Source organism: Plasmodium coatneyi, chromosome 6 (genome assembly GCF_001680005.1).
Source record: "Plasmodium coatneyi strain Hackeri chromosome 6, complete sequence".
Classification (NCBI taxonomy): Eukaryota; Apicomplexa; class Aconoidasida; order Haemosporida; family Plasmodiidae; genus Plasmodium; species Plasmodium coatneyi.
Window position 1 is genome coordinate 93,237 of NC_033561.1, and position 20,578 is coordinate 113,814.

At 33.5% G+C, this 20,578-nt stretch overlaps 7 protein-coding genes across 7 annotated transcripts; all 7 read right to left on the bottom strand.

Annotated features, from left to right (window-relative positions):
• Positions 1 to 1,739: 1,739 nt before the first annotated feature.
• On the bottom strand, positions 1,740 to 3,060 carry PCOAH_00012980 (KIR protein; the record flags this gene model as incomplete). The annotated part of the gene is made up of 2 exons (XM_020058107.1): positions 1,740 to 2,894; positions 3,043 to 3,060. 2 exons carry the CDS (start codon positions 3,058 to 3,060, stop codon positions 1,740 to 1,742), a joined length of 1,173 nt encoding a protein of 390 aa, XP_019913752.1.
• A 1,422-nt stretch (positions 3,061 to 4,482) lies between these two features.
• Positions 4,483 to 6,126, bottom strand: PCOAH_00012990 (Variable surface protein Vir7-like protein; the record flags this gene model as incomplete). Its single annotated transcript, XM_020058108.1, has 4 exons — positions 4,483 to 4,598; positions 4,708 to 4,813; positions 4,996 to 5,949; positions 6,094 to 6,126. The coding sequence occupies 4 exons, from the start codon at positions 6,124 to 6,126 to the stop codon at positions 4,483 to 4,485; spliced, it is 1,209 nt and encodes a 402-aa protein (XP_019913785.1).
• Positions 6,127 to 7,706: 1,580 nt separating this feature from the next.
• Positions 7,707 to 9,103, bottom strand: PCOAH_00013000 (KIR protein; the record flags this gene model as incomplete). The annotated part of the gene is made up of 3 exons (XM_020058109.1): positions 7,707 to 7,778; positions 7,992 to 8,939; positions 9,086 to 9,103. The coding sequence occupies 3 exons, from the start codon at positions 9,101 to 9,103 to the stop codon at positions 7,707 to 7,709; spliced, it is 1,038 nt and encodes a 345-aa protein (XP_019913819.1).
• A 1,097-nt stretch (positions 9,104 to 10,200) lies between these two features.
• On the bottom strand, positions 10,201 to 12,032 carry PCOAH_00013010 (KIR protein; the record flags this gene model as incomplete). The annotated part of the gene is made up of 3 exons (XM_020058110.1): positions 10,201 to 10,320; positions 11,015 to 11,836; positions 12,018 to 12,032. 3 exons carry the CDS (start codon positions 12,030 to 12,032, stop codon positions 10,201 to 10,203), a joined length of 957 nt encoding a protein of 318 aa, XP_019913851.1.
• Positions 12,033 to 13,287: 1,255 nt separating this feature from the next.
• On the bottom strand, positions 13,288 to 14,386 carry PCOAH_00013020 (KIR protein; the record flags this gene model as incomplete). The annotated part of the gene is made up of 2 exons (XM_020058111.1): positions 13,288 to 14,226; positions 14,375 to 14,386. The coding sequence occupies 2 exons, from the start codon at positions 14,384 to 14,386 to the stop codon at positions 13,288 to 13,290; spliced, it is 951 nt and encodes a 316-aa protein (XP_019913886.1).
• Positions 14,387 to 15,666: 1,280 nt separating this feature from the next.
• PCOAH_00013030 (KIR protein) lies at positions 15,667 to 17,137 on the bottom strand (the record flags this gene model as incomplete). Its single annotated transcript, XM_020058112.1, has 3 exons — positions 15,667 to 15,987; positions 16,173 to 16,946; positions 17,126 to 17,137. 3 exons carry the CDS (start codon positions 17,135 to 17,137, stop codon positions 15,667 to 15,669), a joined length of 1,107 nt encoding a protein of 368 aa, XP_019913645.1.
• Positions 17,138 to 18,186: 1,049 nt separating this feature from the next.
• Positions 18,187 to 19,497, bottom strand: PCOAH_00013040 (KIR-like protein; the record flags this gene model as incomplete). The annotated part of the gene is made up of 3 exons (XM_020058113.1): positions 18,187 to 18,332; positions 18,621 to 19,347; positions 19,477 to 19,497. The coding sequence occupies 3 exons, from the start codon at positions 19,495 to 19,497 to the stop codon at positions 18,187 to 18,189; spliced, it is 894 nt and encodes a 297-aa protein (XP_019913694.1).
• Positions 19,498 to 20,578: the final 1,081 nt, after the last annotated feature.

A 20,578-nucleotide genomic window follows, 5' to 3' on the forward strand; every position in this document is an offset into this window, starting at 1 on the left:
TTAAAATTGTGATGTAATGTTAAAATTCTTCATAAAGAATGGAACAATTGCATTCCTTCCCTTCCATTCTTCAGGTTCTTCAGATTTGACTATGTTCGTGGTTCTTTGCTCCTTAAATTGGTATGTATGACCAAATGCTACTTGTTATATTTTTTCTTCCCCTTAGTGTAATAAAATCCTAATACCACCCACAAATAGACTAATCCAATAATTAACTGAAATGTAAAGATAATTGCATTATATGATTCTGTGCCCCAAGAGAAGAAAAAATCTTTCATAAGGGAAATAACCGGTTCAATGGAACAGAGAACTAATGGATAAAAAACTGAGAGAATTAACACAGAACGTAATGAAAGTTTACTCATAACCTTGGGACATAGTAATTTCCTCAATAATTCCTTGCGTCCGCTTTTCATTCTTTCATTTTTTGCTTCATTCCTCCCCTGTCGTGTCCCTCCTGATTGATTATTGTTGCTGCTGTTGTTGTTGGTGGTGCATTTTAATTTTTTTCGTTCCTTCTTTTAATGTGACATTTTCCAGGGAACTACTACTAACATCAGAATATAATTCATCGTGATCTGATGTTGAGGGTGGTATATCAGTTTGACGTGTTAATATTGTGCTAAAACTTCCATAGGAGTGGTGTTCATTATGCCTAGTTCCCCTACCACTATTATTACTTCCTCCTCCTTTCTTTGATGGTGTGCCTAATGCACGCACCTAAAAGAAAAGAAAAAATGTACATTTAGAATTTATATATTACGCAATTATTATATTAGAGAAGAAGAAATTTTTAATTTTCAACACACACACACCAAAAAAAAAAAAAAAAAATGAACCATAATAAGGATTATGCGCAAATTTTTAAAATGTAATAGTAATTGTCATACATAGTTCGGATATTGCCAACAGCAAATGACGAGAATAAAAATAAATAGGAGAAACTTCATGTGAAGCATCATTTTTGTCCTTTTTCTTTTTTTTTTTAAGGTAAAAAAAAAAAAGAATGTTTAAAAAAAGGGTGATGTTTTTTTTTTCCTTCCTTTTTTTATATATTTAGTGATTATGTGGTTATTTCCTTTTTCAAAGTGAAATGCGTATTACTTAGATTGCGTGCACATATGATGGAATGTTTCTAATGATGAATGTGTAAATAAACTTTTATTTTTAAATTGTGAAATTAGAATGTACAATAACATAGATATGAAAATTTATGTAATATAATTTAAAATAATGACGAAAAAATTGATTTCATTTATTACATTTCATATTGCTCTAAATTTTTTAGGTTCAAAGAAGTAGGAAGTGGGAGTGGTTCGTATTCTCCAGGGGAAGTGGCCCACACTACCCAATTATATGTCGCCCCCTTCTTCTTCTAACGGTGTAATAAATATGGAGCGAATTATGCACATTTTGCGTATTAAATTCATATGCATAAACTCAATTTTGCTCCTTCTATTTTAGATACAATGGTGGATATAATGTATTTAATAGGTAGAAAGTTAGATTTTTTTTTTTGCATGTGCTTGAATGAATGGAATGGTGGAATTTTTTTTTTTTTTTTGGTTTTGTGTATTGTATGAAGGTGTTTAGACGTTCATGTGTAATCAATATGAGCCGGGAAAAAAAAAATTTTTTTTTTTGTATTGTTGTTGTTGTTGTGTTTGTTGTTTGTTTTGCTTGTTGCGTTTGTTGTAATTGTTGTTGTTGTTGTGTTCGTTCATTCATCTAGAAGATGATCACCTTCTAGATGATGATGATGAGGTATATGGAATTGAATATTCGGACGAATTTATTGTTGTTAATGTGTCGTCGTCGTCTTCGCCTGAAAAAGGTGAGTTCAATTCTCTCCTAATGGACCTTTTCCTTCTGCTTCCTCCAGAAGAGGAGTTATTTCCCTTAAGGAAGAAGAGGTGTGATTTATACTTATAAAAAAGAAAAGCAAGTGTGGATAATCCTACTGCAGCTAATGCACCTGACACAGACGCAGGAATAACGGCACCACCACCAGAACCTACCCCAGGAGCAATACCCACTCCTGGAGCAACCCCTACTCCAGGTGCAACACCTACTCCAGGTGCAACACCTACTCCTGGTGCAACACCTACTCCTGGTGCAACACCAACCCCTGGAGCAACACCTACTCCAGGTGCCACCCCTACCCCTGGAGCAACCCCTACCCCTGGAGCAACCCCTACCCCTGGAGCAACCCCTACTGCAGGTGCTGGAGTGCACGTAGAAGTGCATTGCAACTTCGGGTTTCCCTTTTGATCAAAGTAGTTCTTATATTCTTGAGTAAATTCTTCACACCATGGATCACCTTCGGCATCCGCACAAGTTGTAGTTACCTTTTCATATGCTGATTTAACTTTCTGTACATACTCGGTACAGTCTTTACTACATAAGAATGCATTCTTCCTTTCACTGCTACTCTGTAAAGTACTATAATTGTAGGAATAATCAAATACTTCTTTCCGTTGGTTGAAAATGGTTTCACTCATATAGAGATATATGTTACTGCAGTTATTATTACATGGTGACCCGGACTGCTGCAATTTCGTGTAAATTGGAGTCATGACTTCCTGAAGTGTGCGACCCTTAGTTAATTTTTCCTTCACTTTTTTACCTATCCAATACCATAAGAAATGACAAAAGTTATAGTAAGATGATTTGTCCTTCTCTTCCGTGTTGCACGCATAACACCAAGCATCTGCGAAGTAATCCGCATATTCATCCCCAGTAATCCCGTACACTTCTAATGTTCCTTCTATATTTCCTTTTATTTTTTCCTTATTTCCCTTTTCTCCGTGGTCCCCACAGCCATTGTTCATATCGTCAAATTCATTATATTTCTGTCTGAAAGGTAACTTCTCTAAAGGATTTTCCTCCTCCTCCTGAAAGTGTAAGTGGTAAAATATATGTGAGTATATATATTTTTCTTTATATGGGACCACATATGTTATTTCATGATTATATTACACAATATGTATAAAGTGCTATACGGATGCACATAGTACTTATATATTTAGAATAATGATTAACCTCATGTAGCGGTACCATTTTCATCCCTTATTTTATATGTACATTTTTATATATAATGGAATTTATATTAGAATTGTGTTATTTTTATATCCATATGTGGGTTATTTTATATCTATGTGGGTGTTATTTTTATATATCTATATGTGGTGTTTTGTATGTGTGATGGGTGGGTGCTATTTTCATATCTGTGTGGGTTATTTTATATGTGGGTGTTATTTATATCTGTGCTATATGTGGGTGTTATTTTTATCCCTATGTGGGTTTTATTTTATGTGGTGGGGTGTTATTTTTATATCTATGTGCGGGTTATTTTATTTATGTGGGTGTTATTTTATAGGTGGGTGTTATTTTATGTGAGGTGTTATTTTTATCTATGTTATTTGTGTTATTTTATGTGTGGGTGTTATTTTTATATATATGGGTGTTATTTTTATCTATGTGTGGTGTATTATATGTGGCTTACTTATCTGCGTTGTTTGATGTGTGTTATTTGTATATATCTATATGTGTGGTGGGTGTTAGACGTTCATATTTAGCAAAGAGAAAGTGTAAATTTAAAAAATGAATAGAAGGAAAGAAATACATAAAGTAGAAGGAATGCATAAATTAAATAGAGGAAAATATAATATAGAGAAATGCATAAATTAGAAGAAAGAGGAGAAGTAAATGCACATCTATAATAATGTTTTATAGTATACATCCTCTTCCTTTTTTTTTTTTTTGCATATGCGATTCCTATATAACAATAATATTCTTTCCTCCCTTTTTCATAGAAAACAGCATAAATAAGTCACCTATATATAATATATATATATTATGTATACCATTTTGAGCTGCTCCTTCCCTCCATTAGGTGCAATACAGAGTACATTTCATACATATGAACGTTTACCTCAATTTTTGTTCTTATTCTTCCCTTTTTTATGCTTTATTTTTTTTAATTTTTGTTCTTTTTCTTTGCTAAAATTCATAAATACTCCTTTGCCAAAAGGTCAGTACTTCTTTCCTTCATTCCTTACATTGTTCCGAATATTTTTCCTTATACAGTTATTTGAACTAAAAAATGGAAGGAAAAGAATAAAAAAAAGAAAAAAGAAAAAAGAAAAAAAAAAAAAAAAAAAAATGAAACAAATTAAATAAAAATGTAGGAACGAAAATAAAAAGAAAAATGCCACTTTGCTATTTCCTCATACACTGTATGAACTGTATATATATAAACTGTGTGTGCGGGCATAGGCGCACTTCATATCAATTGTACAACAAATTACATTGAATGTGTTACATTCCAATGTTGCACCATATTCGATGTGTTTTACATGTGCTACTTATAATGTTGGGCAGTAGTAGCAGTAATGGTAGTAGTAAGTAGTAATAGTAGTACATTTCTATTTTTTTTCCTTTTGCTCTGTAGGTGAGAATAACATTATGTGGGATGATAACTTATATTTTTTCTTTGCTGCCTTTGCCTCTGTTGTGGTTGGCTTTGTGGTCTTTGCTTTTGTTGTTGTTGTGGCTGCCTTGTATTATTACTTGTTCCTGTTCTTGTTCCTCTTCCTCTATGTGGTGGTTCACCATATATAGTAGATGCTGCATCTGTGGAATCATCAATTGTTGAAGCTGCCCTTGAGGCTACTGATGAATAATTAGCAGAATACTCCGTAGAACTGTCCGTTAGTGTATCAAAGTTAGATCTTGCCGATCTTCTGTTTCTTCCTCCGCTGTTGCTATTTCCAAAAGTGTGATTACCAAACCAAGAAGGTAAGAGACCGTACTGGAAGAAAAGGGAAGGAATAAAGGAAAAAAAAAAAAAAAGGGGGATGATAGTATGCACATATGTATATATATATATATATATATATATATATACATATGTTGACATATATATATATGCATATGGTGTCTATACATAAGTATATATAGATATTTCAAATATATAGTGGTAATTGTATGTACTATTACCTTATATAAGAAGAATGCAGCCGATGGTAATGCTAATGTAGCTAGTGCGGAAGGTATGGCAGCGGCCATTGCTGCTGCAGCACTTGCTGCGGTAGGTGCGAATTTCAAATATAATTTAACGTTATTATAGATTGTAGTATTTTCTGATGCAGTTTCCTGCGCATGTTCTAATTTTAATGGGTTTTGTTTATTGCTCACATCAAATGTACCCCTAAACTCTTTGCAATAGACACTTTCTTTGTTTTTGTCCATACAATCAGTAAGCACCTCCCTAAATGCTGTTTCTGCATTTGTGAGGTGATCATAATAACCACTATCACAGGAGTTGTTGCCAATTTTGGTTAGTTTGTCCTTTATTCCTTTATAATCGAAGGTGAAATCAAACACCGTTTTTCGATAACCAAATAGTTCCTTGGTCAAGTTGTTAGGGGTGGTGGTGTCGTCGTATAAAAGTTCACAATTGTTCGGAACATCGAATAATTGCAGTGCTTCATAAATGTGTTTCATAATTTGTAAAAATTTAGTACCTCTACCCTCCCCTATTTTATTCCACACCTCTTTACCAAGCCAGAAGTAGAGAAAATGACAAAGGGATTTATTGAACAGTTTGTCCAATTCGGCCGAGTCGGCCGATTCAGCGTCCGATTCGCCGTCTGTTCCGCTTGGTATGAGGGGTGGGGGCGGGAGCCCGGCCACTCCCCCCGTAGCAGGGTATGCCTGCGTGTGGGTTGCTGATGCTTGTGCTTCTTTTTTCTTGTAAGATGCAAAGCACAAGCCCTCTGCGATCTGTTTAGCTTTATCTCTAATTTCAGAGCATGAATTCAATTTGTTCTCTGTTCTGTTATCCGTATCATGAACACGTGGGCAGTAAACGCCCTGCACTGCGGTGCTCCCTTCGAGGGTCTTATAGAAGAGTTTCTTCGAATCCAACGTATCTAGGTTCGCGCTCTGTAAATGTGGAGAAATAAATGTACACATATACACCTCATATATATACTTTTATTTTCAGTACAATATATATATATAAAGCATTGTTCATTTAATATTTATGCATGTATACACTATTTAAACAAAGGGGTGGTGGAAATATACATGTAGGAATCCTGTCCCTCCTGGTTTTGCCATTGTTAATGTGTATGTTCATGTATATATAATAGGAATTTATGTTGTATAAAATGTGCTTATTTTTCTATATACATGCTTGTAGAATGTGGATGCAAATTGTGCATGTAAAATATTGTAGATGTACAAATTCTCTTTGCATAGAACTTTTTTTGCACAAAATTCTTTGCATGTACAAAATTTTGGATGTACAAATTTTTTTGCATGTACAAATTTTCTTTGCGTAGAACTTTTTCTGTATATAAAATTTTTCTGTATGTAAAAATTTTTTACTTTTTTCTTACTTCTAATTAATGATGTACATATATTGCTTAATTCTTTAGGGAGCGATAACACATTATACACGTTTACGAATTTATTATGCAGAATTGAGGAGTGTGGAAATAGTAACAAATGTGCTACAATAACAAAAAAATAGAACATAAGGGGAAATGAATGGATGTAAACATTCTTTTTCCCTCATATCTTTGCTCCCTTCATTTATTTATTCCATTATTGTTGGTTTATGGCTTAGTGGCTCCCCTCCCTCCCCTTGAGTATTATTATATTATTATTTACCTTATTCAATTATTGTACCAATAGGGGTACACAATTTTTTCTCTCTCAGATAAAAATTTCTGCTTAGGTTACTTAATTCATGCTTGATTGTTATTATTTTAAAAGGATGGGGGAGGGAAGGAGTGGTGGTTGTTCATTTAGAAAAATATTGTTAACATGTACCATATAACTAATGTGCAAAATATACTTCCCCTTTTTCTTTTTTTTTTTTCATTTATAAGTGTTCAGTAAAAAGAAATTATTCCTATTTCTCCCTTTTTTTGATAAATACACTAGAATTTATTTATATATAGGAAATAAACATTATGTACTATTTGAGCTAACCTTCACTCCCCTTTTCCTCAGTATATATTTTACTCCCCTATGTGGGGAGCACATATTTACCGTATTATTACAATTCATGGAGCTATTTATTATAATATAACATTGTGAATAATAAATAAATGAATGCGAATGCACGTTCCCATACGTGCATATTCCGATGGAACTTTATATAAAGTGCAAGTTCTTGAATGGTATTATAACGAACACATATGAGGTAAATATGTAGAAGGGAAGGAAAGGGTTAGGTGTTACAAGTGTTCCGTTACGTGGAGTTCTACCTGGTACTCCATTTTTATAGGTTTACAATGTCAGATCATTATATATTCCTTCTTAGATCTTCGAATAATAAATATGATACTCCATAGTCAAGTATATGACCGTGTGGGGAACAATCACTTCCGAACACTCCTTTCTTGGGAGGTGGTTGTAGTAGGGGGGAACATCCCCTTCCTCCCTGGGGTGTGGAACCCTCCCTTTTTTGGGGTGTGTGGAAACCTCCGCCCCCTTATATAAGGTTGTAAGAACCTCCTAGGTGGTTGTGTGGGAACATCATCCCCCTTCCCCCCCCTTTTAGGAAGATTGTGTGGGGGGGGGAACATCACATTCAACGGTCCATACGACCATAACCAATATTCCTTCTTCTTTGTTCGTTTCTATTATATGCCCTTCCTCTTGTGGGTGATCGTGGTGGCCCACCACCATTATAGTTGGTAGAAGTTTCTATAGAACCTATTGTTGATGAAGTGTCCGCTGTTGTTGAACCGTATGTTGAGCTGTCCTCGGTAAGCGTATCAAAGGCACTTCTAATTGCTGCTCTTCTTCCTCCTTTATTGCTACTGTTGCTATTCCCAAATTGGTTACCAAACCAAGAAGATAGGGGCGTATACTAATAATAAAAAAAATGAGAAGTGTGCACATGTATTATATATATATATATATGTACACATATATATATAGTGGTAATTATAATTGTTGTAATTACTTACTTTGTAAAGAAGGAAGGTGACAGCTGCTGGTAGGCCTATTCCGGCCACTGCAGAAGATACGATTGGAGCGACAGGGGTGTTGCTGCTGCTGGGAGCAGCAGCACCTCCCTCCTGTAGTGATGATGAATGAAGTGCTGGAGCTTCCTGTGGTGATGATGCAGCAACTGCTGAATGTTGTGAAGAAACTGCTGAAGACAGTTGTTTCAAACAACTATCCAGATTTGCTTCGTCCCCTTCGTCGTCCGATGATGGTGGAGGGTCCCCCCCTCCCGTAGCTTTATCTTTCAATTTTGATGGTTCTGTAATATTGTTGCTACCAGCACCCTCCTTGAATTTTTTCCTAAATTTGTTACAGAAGTCATCATTAATGCGGTCTTTCCCCCCACAATTTGCACTTACTTGTCCATAAACGGCCTCAGCTGCACTAAGGTAGCTGTCAAATTGGGTATTACAGGAGTCGCCGTCCCCCTGCAGCTGCTTCCATATCGTTTTATAATTATGCCAATAATCGAATATTATTTTTCTTTTAGGGAAAAGGTTATGGGTAACAGTGGTGTCCATAGGTATATATTCACATTGAACATTGGAGTCTTTTAACTTAGTGTAGATTTGTGGCATAATATCCTGAAGTGTAGTTCCCCATCCACTCAAATTGTTAGATAATTTATCCCCTAACCAATAATAAAAGTAATCACATATTGTTGAACATGGTGGTGATTTTTCCTTCTTCTCTGTATTCATTCTAGATATGGTACACCAAGCTTTGGTAATTCTTTGTGCATAACTTTCGTCACCACTTACCCATTCATTTTTCAATTTACCTTTCAAAATGTTTTCTATTTCTGTTGTCTTAGAACTGCTCTTCGCACATCCATTTTTGCCATTATTGAACGTACTATATATTTTTCTAGAGGGTAATTGATCCACACTACAGTGATTCTGGTTCTCCTATGAATAAAGATAGGCAGAACGTATGTATAAATGTGTATTTCTTACTTTTTTCTCAATTTATTGTGTTATGCATAAAACACTACATACTAAATATGCAGTTGTTCATGCTGTGAAGGAAAGAAGGAGGGAAGAGAAGAATGAACCTTTATCGGCTTTGCCATTTTCCCTGCAGCATATGTATATTTTTTTTGGTATATAGTAAAATTTATATTAGGATGTGTTCATATGTTCATGCAGAATACATATGCACGATAATTTTGCCTGTTCCTTCATTTTGAATTGTTATGGAATTTTTATTCCCCCCCATTAATGATACATATTGTTTAATTTTTCACTAGATACAATATACAATACATATATATCCGAATCAGTATACACATATATGTAAAGCAAAAAGTAGAAATAATTAGGGTGAGAATAAAAAAAAAAAAAAAAAAAAATGTACAGAGAGCATAGTCCTTTATATACAGTCCTTTATTCATGTACCCCTATGATATTATAGTACTTTGTATAAGGGTTATTCGCAATATTCGATTATTATATTATTATTATTTATACCTCATGCGCGTTCTTATTATTATTACATATATACAAAAGAGCGGAATTTTTTTCCCTAACATGCAATTTCAGCGTGTACTACGAATTTACGCTCTACTGCTATTATTAAATGGATTATGAAGGAGAATTTTTTCCTTAACGTACATATTGTTGAGCCTCTATATATAAAGGAAATATATTTTTTTCTTCCCTTCTATACACATGTACCTGTACTTATTCGTTTCCTCCCTCAGGAGCATGAATTTATAAAATGAAGGAATAAGAAGGAAGTAGGATATAATACAGAAGGAACTGTGTGTTTATTGTGTTCAAGAAAGAAAGAAAAAAGAAGGAAGGAAAAAAAAAAAAAAAGAAAATCTACTTATTTTTTTTATAACAACACACACTCTTCTCATAATGCATTCACTTTATTCCTTCCTTTCCCCGTTTATAGTACCTTAGTAATAATGTTCCTACTTTTTTTTTCTTTTCTTTCCTTCTGTTAAAATATTAAAACAACCTTTTTCAAAAGAGGTTAGGATTTTTTTCTTTTTTTCGTTCTCTTTTTTCTTTTTTCTTTTCTGTACCTTCCTGCGAATATTGTTCCTTTAAGCAGAGAGTTATTCAAAAACATACACAAATGAAAAAAAGGGGAAAATGAAAAAGAGCGAAGAAAAAATATCACTTCGTTTCTTACATTGTATGAATTCTGTGTGCAGTGTTATTTATTGCTCCTTCCTTCCGTGTGTAGGGAGGAAATGTTATATTGCTTGGTAACGTATATTATTTCTATTGTGCCTATTCCTTTGCCTTTCTTGTTGTCTTCTATTATTCCTTCGTCCTGCATACGGTGGAGCAGAATATTCCGTCATGGAATCGTCGTCTATTGTAGAATCATCTGTTGTTGTGGAATTATCGGTTGTTGTGGAATTATCGGTTGTTGTATATATTGTTGTTGAAGTGTCTGCTACAGTTGAATACACTATAGAATTGTCATTTGTTAATGTATCAAAGTCACTTTCAACTGCTGTTGTTGTTGTTTTTTTTCTTGTGCCCTTTCTTCCTAATTTATTGCGTAACGGAAGAGGTAAAAGATTGTACTAACAATTGTTCAAGGAAAAGAGAGGGTGGGGGAAAGACATATACATATATACACACACACATAAACATATACATATATACACACACACATAAACATATACATATATACACACACACATAAACATATACATATATACACACACACATAAACATATACATATATACACACACACATAAACATATACATATGTACATACATATATATAACATATATATACATATATGTACATATATATATATATGTATGGTTGTATGTAAATATGTAAGTATATATACGTATATGTATATGTATATATATGATGCACTGTATACAGTTCATTCTCCATGTTTTTTTCCCTTTTAAATAAGGGAGGAAATAATAATAATGATTATTATTATTGTTATATATAATTTCACTATAATGGTAATTGTAATTGTAATGTGGTAATTGTTACCTTATATAAAAAGTATCCAAGTGCTGGAACTGCTCCTATTCCTAGGATGGAGGAGACAGCAGCGGTAACATGGTTCCCTGCGGTGGGAGTAGAACCAGCTATTCCTGCTTCATCATGTGCTCCAGGTTCCTCCACTCGTACTTGTGTAGATTGTAAGTCACATGTAAGTATTTGTAGCTTATCTGCGCTACAGTAACCACCACTTTCTCCGTCCTTCGCTGCATTGAATTGGTTACAATATGAACCATCCTTATTTTTAGGTTTGTTACAGTATTCAGTTACAGCGCTGCATGCTGTAGTAATGTTCTGTAAATGGCTAATGTACTCTGGAGTACAGGATTTAGTGGGTGGTTTCAGGTGTTGTTCCTCTATAATATGACGATCCTGCTGGTACTCATATAATATTTTTGCATGTTTAAAAAGGTTTTCGTCCATGCCATCTTCGTATATAATTCCGCAATCATTTCCTGCGCCATGGGTTGTTCCGCCAGGAATACTTTTAAATTCGTCATATATTGTTTTCATAATGTTCAAAAATGAAGTACCGACTTTTAATTCGTTCAATAATTTATCTGCCAACCAATAATAAAATAAAGTACAAGTTGGACCATGGGGAAAACCTGATGTTCCCTGTGCATATCCGTAGCACCAGGCTTCTACTATTTTATCTACATAATCTTTAACATTTTGATGGTCCCCTAAACTATTCCTTAATTTAGTCTTTGTATCATCCAACCACTTACAGAATATACTATAAGAACTCCGTCCTGCGTCAAATTCATCATATGTTCTTTTTGAAGTTAAACTCCTTAAATGAACGTCCTATAAATGTGATAAGTGATATATATATTTCTATTTGTACACGCCTTAATTCGTTATAGGGCACATAGAGGATACTACAGGAATAATATTTATTTATCTGTTTCAAAGAAAATAGCAGACCCCCAATATTTCCCTTGTTTGTACCATTTTTCACGTAAATTTCTGCTTATATTAAGTTCACCCTGAAATTGTTCATTTATTCATATATTTAAAGAAGTGTGAAACTTCTTCCCCTCCGTATGATTATGAATATTAAATTTTAACATTCCTTCCAATTAGTTTACACATTCCTTTTAATTTATCAAATAAAGATAACAACACATCCTATACACATATGTGTATCGAAATCATTATGAAAAATTATTTCCCTTAACCAAAAAAAGTACGAACAAAGTGTAATGTACTACAAAAAATATACAACGAAAAAAAAAAAAATATTCAAAAAATTTTCACTCCGCCCATACATTATTTTCTAATTCTATTCTATTATATTATAAGATGGTAGGTAATAGTTCGAAGCATTATACTACTGCTCATATCACTTAATTGTTATGTATACATATAGAAGGGAGCGTAATTTTTTTTCTTTTTTTTTTAAATGTACAATTTTGAGCGTGTACAACTGATTCTTTTTATATGTTTTATTTTTATTTTAGGAGTGTTTGTTCATTTTAAAAAAAAATTGTTAGTAGAAATATGGTATAGTTTACGTATGTATGTGGAGCATTCCTTTTCTTCCTTCCCCCCTCTAAGTGTTTACGTTTGTGAATATGTAGTAAAAGAAGAACGTGTACATTTATACAATGAATGATTGAAAAAGGGCGGGGGGCGAGTACAACATAGAAATATTTATATTAGTCCTTTTTAAATTAACGGAAAGGAAAGAATTAAAAAAGAAAAAGGGTTAAAAAAGAAGAATGGCATTTTGCTTCTTTTTATATTGTATAAACCTTGCGTTAATTTATATTACCCTTCCGAAGAGAGGGAGTGGGAATATTACACATTTAATGATACATTTCATGGTACATTACGTAGGATGTTCTATATACGACCGTAATTGATATTTGTTCTTTGTTGTTTGTTCCAATTATTATTCGTTCCTGTTCTTCCGCTACGTGGTGGCCGCCATTCATGATATATGGTAGACACTTCTGTTCTATCATCTACTATTGTGGAAGTGTCCGCTGTGGAGTATTCCGTTAAGGTCTCTTCTGTGAGTGTGTCGTAGTTGCGCTGCATAGTAGATCTTTTTTTTCTTGTTTTTGTGCTTCGTAATTTTTCACGTAATGGAAAAGGTAAAAGATTGTACTAAAAATTATTAAAGGGAAAAAATGGGTGTGCGGGAGGGGTAGAAATATGTATTATGTACATACTAATGCACATTTTAATCTACATTTATTTGTTTGTTCCGTCTATAAAAGTAAATATGAATAATATTGTTATTATTCCTACTATAAATTATAATTGTATACTTTATATAAAAAGAAGGCAACCGCTGGTAGTCCTACTAATGTGGCAACTGTGGAAGATACGATTGGGGCAACACCACTTCCACCTCCCTCCACCTGTGGCAACTGATCTGTTGACGTATGTTCTGATGATGCAATACTTGCTGCAGACAGCTGTTCCAAACAGGAACGGAGATGCTCTTCCTCGTCCCCTTCCTCGCCTGGTGGTGATGATGGAGATTCCCCTCTCATAGCTTTATTCTTCAAGTCCCCTGGTTTTGGGATAGGGTTTCTACCACCATCTCCATCACTTCCACTTTGTTGGAACTTCTTATTCCAGAATTTCGTACAAAAGGCATCATTACTATGAAGTTCCGATCCACAATTTGCTTCTACTTGGCTATAAGCGCTTTTAGCTCCATTTAAGTAGCCATCATATTTCCTTTTACAGGAACACTCCGGGGGCCTGCAATCCTTCAGTTTGTTCCATATAGTTCTGTAGTCATAATAATAATCGAATATTAATTTTCTCCATTGGAGAAAGTTTTCGCCATTATTACCGCGCGTAGTTTCATAACTACATTGGTTGCCGCTGGACCTTCCCTCCAATTTAGTGTAGATATCCCTCATAGTATTCTCAACTGATATAAAAGGTCCCAAGATGTTAGATAATTTATTGTGTAGCCACAAATAAAAGAAATCGCAAATTACGGTACATGCCTGTTTCTTCGACGTCAACTCAGATACATCACACCAAACCTCTGTAATTTTTTTTGCACATTTCTTTTCATCATTTTTCCAGTGTTGGTTTAATTTGTCTTTTAAGATGTTCTCTATATCCTTCGTCACAGAATTCCTCTCCTTACACTGCTGTTTGCCACCATTGTTCTGTTCAAATGCAGCATATATTTTTTGTGAAGGTAACTTATCCAAGCATGCGTCCTAGGAGCATAATTAGAAGAATATGTATAAATGTGGGTATCTCTTACTTTTTTTTTTTTTGCATTTTATTGTGTGTTATTGCACACAGAGCAATATTATATATACTTCATATATATAATTGTTCATGCTGCAGAAGGAAGCGTATTACTTTTGTCACCATGGTTCGGGTCATTGTTCATATGTATACATTGCTTCTTTGTTGTATATATGTGGAATGTGCATTTTATATATATGTAAGTAATAAATTTATGTTATGAAATGTGCTGTTTATATATATATATATATGTTCCCCTCCTCCCCAAAAAAAAAAAAATTCGGAATATTCCATATATGAGAACTTTTCTGCGCACGTTCTATGATAATGATTATGAAGAGGTGTACATGTCAAAATTTTATTCCCTTTTCCGAGTACTACACACCCCTCATTCCTTAAAAAACAATAGTACACTATATATATATTCATACATCATACCATTATGATTATATGTGCACATTTAACTGCAATGAAATATAAATAAATGTACATGAATAATAATGAAATGGAAGGGAAGGGAGGAGGAGTCATAAAAATATGCATTCCCCCATATACATTCCTTCTATTTATGCATTATATTATTGAATTTCATTTTACTATTCATAGTATTATATTACTTCCTTTACTCGAACTCTCCCCCATCCTCCCTCAAATGCTTCATACATAGAAGAGCGCAATTTCTCCTTTGTGACAGGAAATTTTAGCATATGCACTATTTATTTTGTGCTTTTGGTGTTATTTTTAAAGGGGCTTCATGGAATTGCTAACATATATACCACATAAATACGCAGTACTCCCTTCTCTATATATACATTCATTAATATTTAATGCGGGGGGGAGCATGAATTTATAAAAGGAATTAAAATAGGATGTAGCACGGAGAACGGTATTCATTGAATAAGAGGGAAGAAAAATATATGCACCTCTATTATAATATTTGTTGTTAAAATTTTCTTCCCTCCTATTTATTACTTCCCAGCAAATAACCCGTCCCTTCCCTTCTTTTTCCTTCTCTTCTTAATGAGTACATTTTAAATGATTCACTTATACCGAAGGCGCACATTGTAGCATTTAAGCTAACAACTTCCTCCTACTCTTTAAATGTGCACATTATACTTTTTACATATATTCATGTACCTTCTTCCTTTTCCTTCCTTTTCTTTTTCCCTTCTTTTTTTAAATATATAAATACTTGTTTGAAAAGGGTAGGCACTTCTTTTTTTTTTTTTCGCGCCACTTTCTTTAAAAATCTTGGAGGAATACATTGTATATACACACATTATTATTATTATTATAGTTCTTACAGAAGAGACAATATACACAAACACAGGCACACTAATTATATAATTAATGTGGAAGGGGAAGGAATGAAGGAAATAAGGAAAGAAGGGGGAACATATTACATGTTACATGCGACGATAAGCTATATTATTTCTATTGTGTTGTTGTTTCTGTTGTTTTTGTTTATTATTTGTTTTCCTGGATGGAAGGTTATATACAGTGGTAGAATACTCTGCTGTAGAGTCGAACGTGGAGTCCCCTAATGTGGAGTCCGCTGTTCCTGATTCTAATGTTGAATTCTCTGTAGAGTAATCGGTAGAGTAATTGGTAAAATTTTCAGCCTCTGTGTCTGATTTATGTAGAACAAACCTTCCCCTTCCCCTTCTTCTCTTGTTGCTCCTGGCAATAGAGGAATTTCTTCTTGGGAAAGGGAATAATGATATGTACTAATAAAAGGGAAGGGAGGGTAAAATTACACATACATGTATATATATATATACATGTATAAATATATGTATGTATATATATGTAGACATATATTTATATATACATATATACGTACATATATATATGTGTGTGTATATAGCAAATGTATATGGTTGTACATGGTAATCATTGTAATCATTCTTACCTTGTAGAAGAAGAAGGTGACCAATATGGATGCGGTGGTTAACATTCCATAGGAAATGTTATTTATAATTCCAGGTAAGATGGGACATTCATCTGTATGTTTTAATAAACACTTTAATTTTAGCACCTCCTCATGAGTATGATTAGCAGACATGTTATTGAATTGGGTACACCAACTTTCACTATTTTCTGCATTCCCACTTCTACATTTCAAATTCATATAATCATAGGCTGAAAGGACTTTGTCCAGGTAATTAGCATATTTTTCAGCACAAGACGACCCTGGAGTCGAGGAACCTCGTGCATATTTTTTAATAGTGGAGTAGTCTTGGGTGTAATCGAACACGGATTTCATGTTTTTGAAGGTGTCCCTGTCAATACCACTGTAGAATATAGCACGGCACCCTCTTCCCATTCCCAACTCCTCCAGATTTCCGTAAATCGCTTCCATAATGTGTTTAAAATTCTGAACACTGCTTTGCGCATCAGACAGCTTACTTCCTCCCCAATAATATAAAAAATTACAGCGTAGCTCATCGGACGAACTGTCCCTCCACTTTTTATATGCATAACACCCTCCTTTTAAAATTTTCTGCGCATTATTTGGATTGTTCTCAGATTGTCTGCATGTGTGTTCTAGTGATTTTTCCACTGATTCGCAACTACTTCTACCATTATTATTACACTCTTCTGTGGTATTATTGAATGTAGTGTACACTGCTTCGGAAGGTAAATGAAAACGACATCCTATTTGATCCTGCTCCTGTTCCTGCTGCTGCGAATGTGATCATTAGGGAAGGAAGTGAGGGGTGTGTGTAAGTGTATATTACTGTATAACTTTATGTTTTTATTATATTATATACAGTGTATTATGCGTGCGTGCACGCATATATATATGTATGCATTCATTTTGAGTAGGAGGGGAAAAGAAAAAAAAAAAATTGTGTATAGTACTTCGTTTCCCATGGTTCATACACATTTCTGTATAGAATAAACTTATTTTAACGTTGTCCATACACTCCTTATATATGCGGATTACACATATAATTGTGTACATATTTTTCTTCTGTTCATTTTATGATGATAAATATGGAATTTTGAATTTTTTTTTTTTTCCTATTTAGAGCTTGTGCATGTGTATATTAATTTAAGTATTTATTAATTGATGTGTTCATTAATTGATGTGTTCATTAATTGATGTGTTTATTAATTGATGTGTTTATTAATTTATGTGTTTATTAATATATGTGTTCATTATTAATTTATGTGTTCATTATTAATTTATGTGTTCATTATTTATTCATGTGTTTATTAATTGATGTGCTTATTAATTGATGTGCTTATTAATTGATGTATTATTTCTGCTTAGATAATTATTAAAAGTTGTTTACACGCTCCTGTTATTGTTTATATATACGAGACTCCCTCTCTCTTTATCGCCTTTCTTTTTGTAGATTATTTTTGTTTTTATCAGGTAGTTTATCTCTTTTATTCTTTTTTCCCCTCTTTACATGAGTGTATTATAAATAATTCATTTATATGTGGAATATATGTGCACATATTATGTACTATTTTTGAGCTGCTTCTCCATTTCCATCCCCTTTCTTTCCCTTTCAATCTTATACTATATATTATATATTTACCCTTTTTTTCCTTCTCTTTTTTTAAATTCTCTTTTTTCCTTTTTTTTTTTTTTTTTGGAAAGATTCTTTCTTTTTTTTTTTTTTTCGCCAAGTGGAAAGTATTCTTCCCTTATGCAGTTGTTCATACAATACAAACGGAAGGAAGGAAAAAAAATAGAAGGAAAGAAAAAAAAAGGGGGGAAGGACATTTTTTTTTTCACCTAGGATGATAACGTATATTTTTTTGTTCTTGTTTGTTCCTTCCCTGCCTTTGTTGTCCATTGTTTGTCCTTCCTCTTCCTACACTGCTGTCGGATATTAGCCTACCATTATATATGGTAGAATGATCATCTGTTGACGAGTTGAATGTTGATTCTGCTATTGTTGAGTCCGTTACTGTGGACCCATCGGTGGTAGAGTCGTCCAATTGTTGTTGTTGTTGTTGTTGTTGTTGTTGTTGTTGTTGTTGTTGTTGTTGTTGTTGTTGTTGTTGTTGTTGTTGTTGTTGTTGTCGGGTGGTAGATCTTCCTTTTCTTCTTCTACTTTTATTATTATGTCCAAAGAGGTTTTTTATTCCAGAAGGTAGAAGATCATACTGAAATAAGGAGGGGTGTGAAGGAAAGATAAGCAGAGGGGGAAGGATGGAATATATACCATATATACATACATATATGAAGTATATGTATGGTCTATATATATATATATATATATAGGTATATTTTGTACATTTTGTTGTGGTAATTGTACCTTATACAATAAGAAGGGAGCGACTGTCATTCCCAATGTGCCAAATATAGAAGAAAGGGAGGATGTGGTGGTGGCGGAACGAACAGCTTCATTTAATTCTGCTTCTGCTTGAAGGGATGCTCTTTGTGCTTCCTCTGCTGCATTTCTTCTTTCAGATTGCAGATCAAAATTTTTTCCACAGTAGAGTTCTAACAGTTCCGCTGTATTACAGGGAAGCGCGTACCTTTTCCTGAATTCTTTACAATATTGACCACTTTTATTTGCAGGATTATCGCAGTATGTGTTCACAGCAGTACATGCTAAGGAAACTCCCTCCCGGTAATCCGACCATCCTCCTTCACATGTGGGCCCATCTCCCTGAAGTAAATCCTTCTCTACGTAATTATAATCATAGGAATAATCGAACACTTTTTTCCTGTGATTGAAAATAACCTTATCAAGATCATCACAAGGAATTCCACATTTCCCTCCCTCACAGAATTTATTTATCTCTTCGCATATAGATTTGATCTTACCTCGGAATTCGGTATCTTTGTCGCCGCCTTTGGGTAATTTATCACCAATCCAATAATATAAGAAATAAAAGGGTTCCTCTTTGAATAATTTGCTTTCGCCTTTTTCATACTTTCCGTATGCATAACCAGCTGCTTTCTTAATTTGTTCTTCTTTAACATTACATTTATTTCCCGAACACTTACTTGAAATCCATGCTATATTGCTCTTGCATTTATTTGTACATTCTACCGTGCTGCTTTCTAATTCATGGTAAAAATCTGTCCATGAGTGTAATTCCTTTAAATTCAGTTCCTGAAATGTTATAATTAGCGGAATATATATATTTCCAGATTTCCAATATATTTTGCATGAAATATTATTTGCACCACAATTATGTATCCACTTTTAAGCAGTAAAAGAAGAAGAGAACAACAAACCAACCTGTTTTGCTGGATCCGGCATGGTTATGGTTTATGTGTACAATTCTCTATATGTAATGACTTTATATTGAAATTTTTTGTTTATGTTCGTACATTCAGCATAAGATGGGAGTATAAGGGAGGGAAGTGTAAGGAAGGTGTATGTATGCAAAAATTTTTTGTGCTTATTTTTGCCTGTTTGTTCGGTGAATTTGAATGTTTGAATTTTTATTTTTCTCTTAATAATGTATATTAATTTTTAAATAGTAATAATATACACACATATGCATAAAAATTATTATATGTATATATATAATTAAAGTAAAGAAGTAGGAACACAATTTATGGAAGGGGCAGAACAAGGGAAGGAGGAGTGTTAAATTCAGCATATACATTCATTCTTTCCTTCCATTATATTGTTAGGACTTATTGTTCAATTATTTATTGTTCAATGACTCATGTGTGCTTATTTGTTCAATTATTGTAAGTTCTTATCCAACACGAACACACACATTAATACTATTCATTTTTTTTTATTCAATTATTGCGTGTATATATGAGGGGGGAAAGTGCAATTTTTCTTTCCTTAGGTGAAAATTTTCAGTTGTTTATTCAAAATTTCCATTTTAGTATTATTAAAAAAGAATGGATTATTAAAAAAAAAAATTATTAATAATTATTAAGGAATTGTTAAGGAATTATTAATATACATATGTATGTAGTGCCCCCCTTAATGTACGGAGTACTTCACCTTCCCTTTTTCGTTAAATGTATGCATTTATTTATACTTACTGGGGTAGCTCAATTTAGTGGAGCAAAAATTAACTATACATATATAACTCCACACGGAGAGTGTGTGTGTATATACGAAAAAAAATATTCATTTATATGTTTTAACAAGGAAAATGTTTATATATACTTCTACACAGCACTGTTCCTTTATGGTATACACCCTTTTCCTTCCCCTCTCTTAGTTTATTATTGTTCATTAATATTATTTTTGCCCTTTCTACTCCCTCCCCCTTTCTCAATACTCATTAAATTCTATGTATTAATGTGCCCCCTTCCCCTCACTGTTCCTTAAACACAATAGTAGGCCCGCATGACAATTATGCTTACCGTTC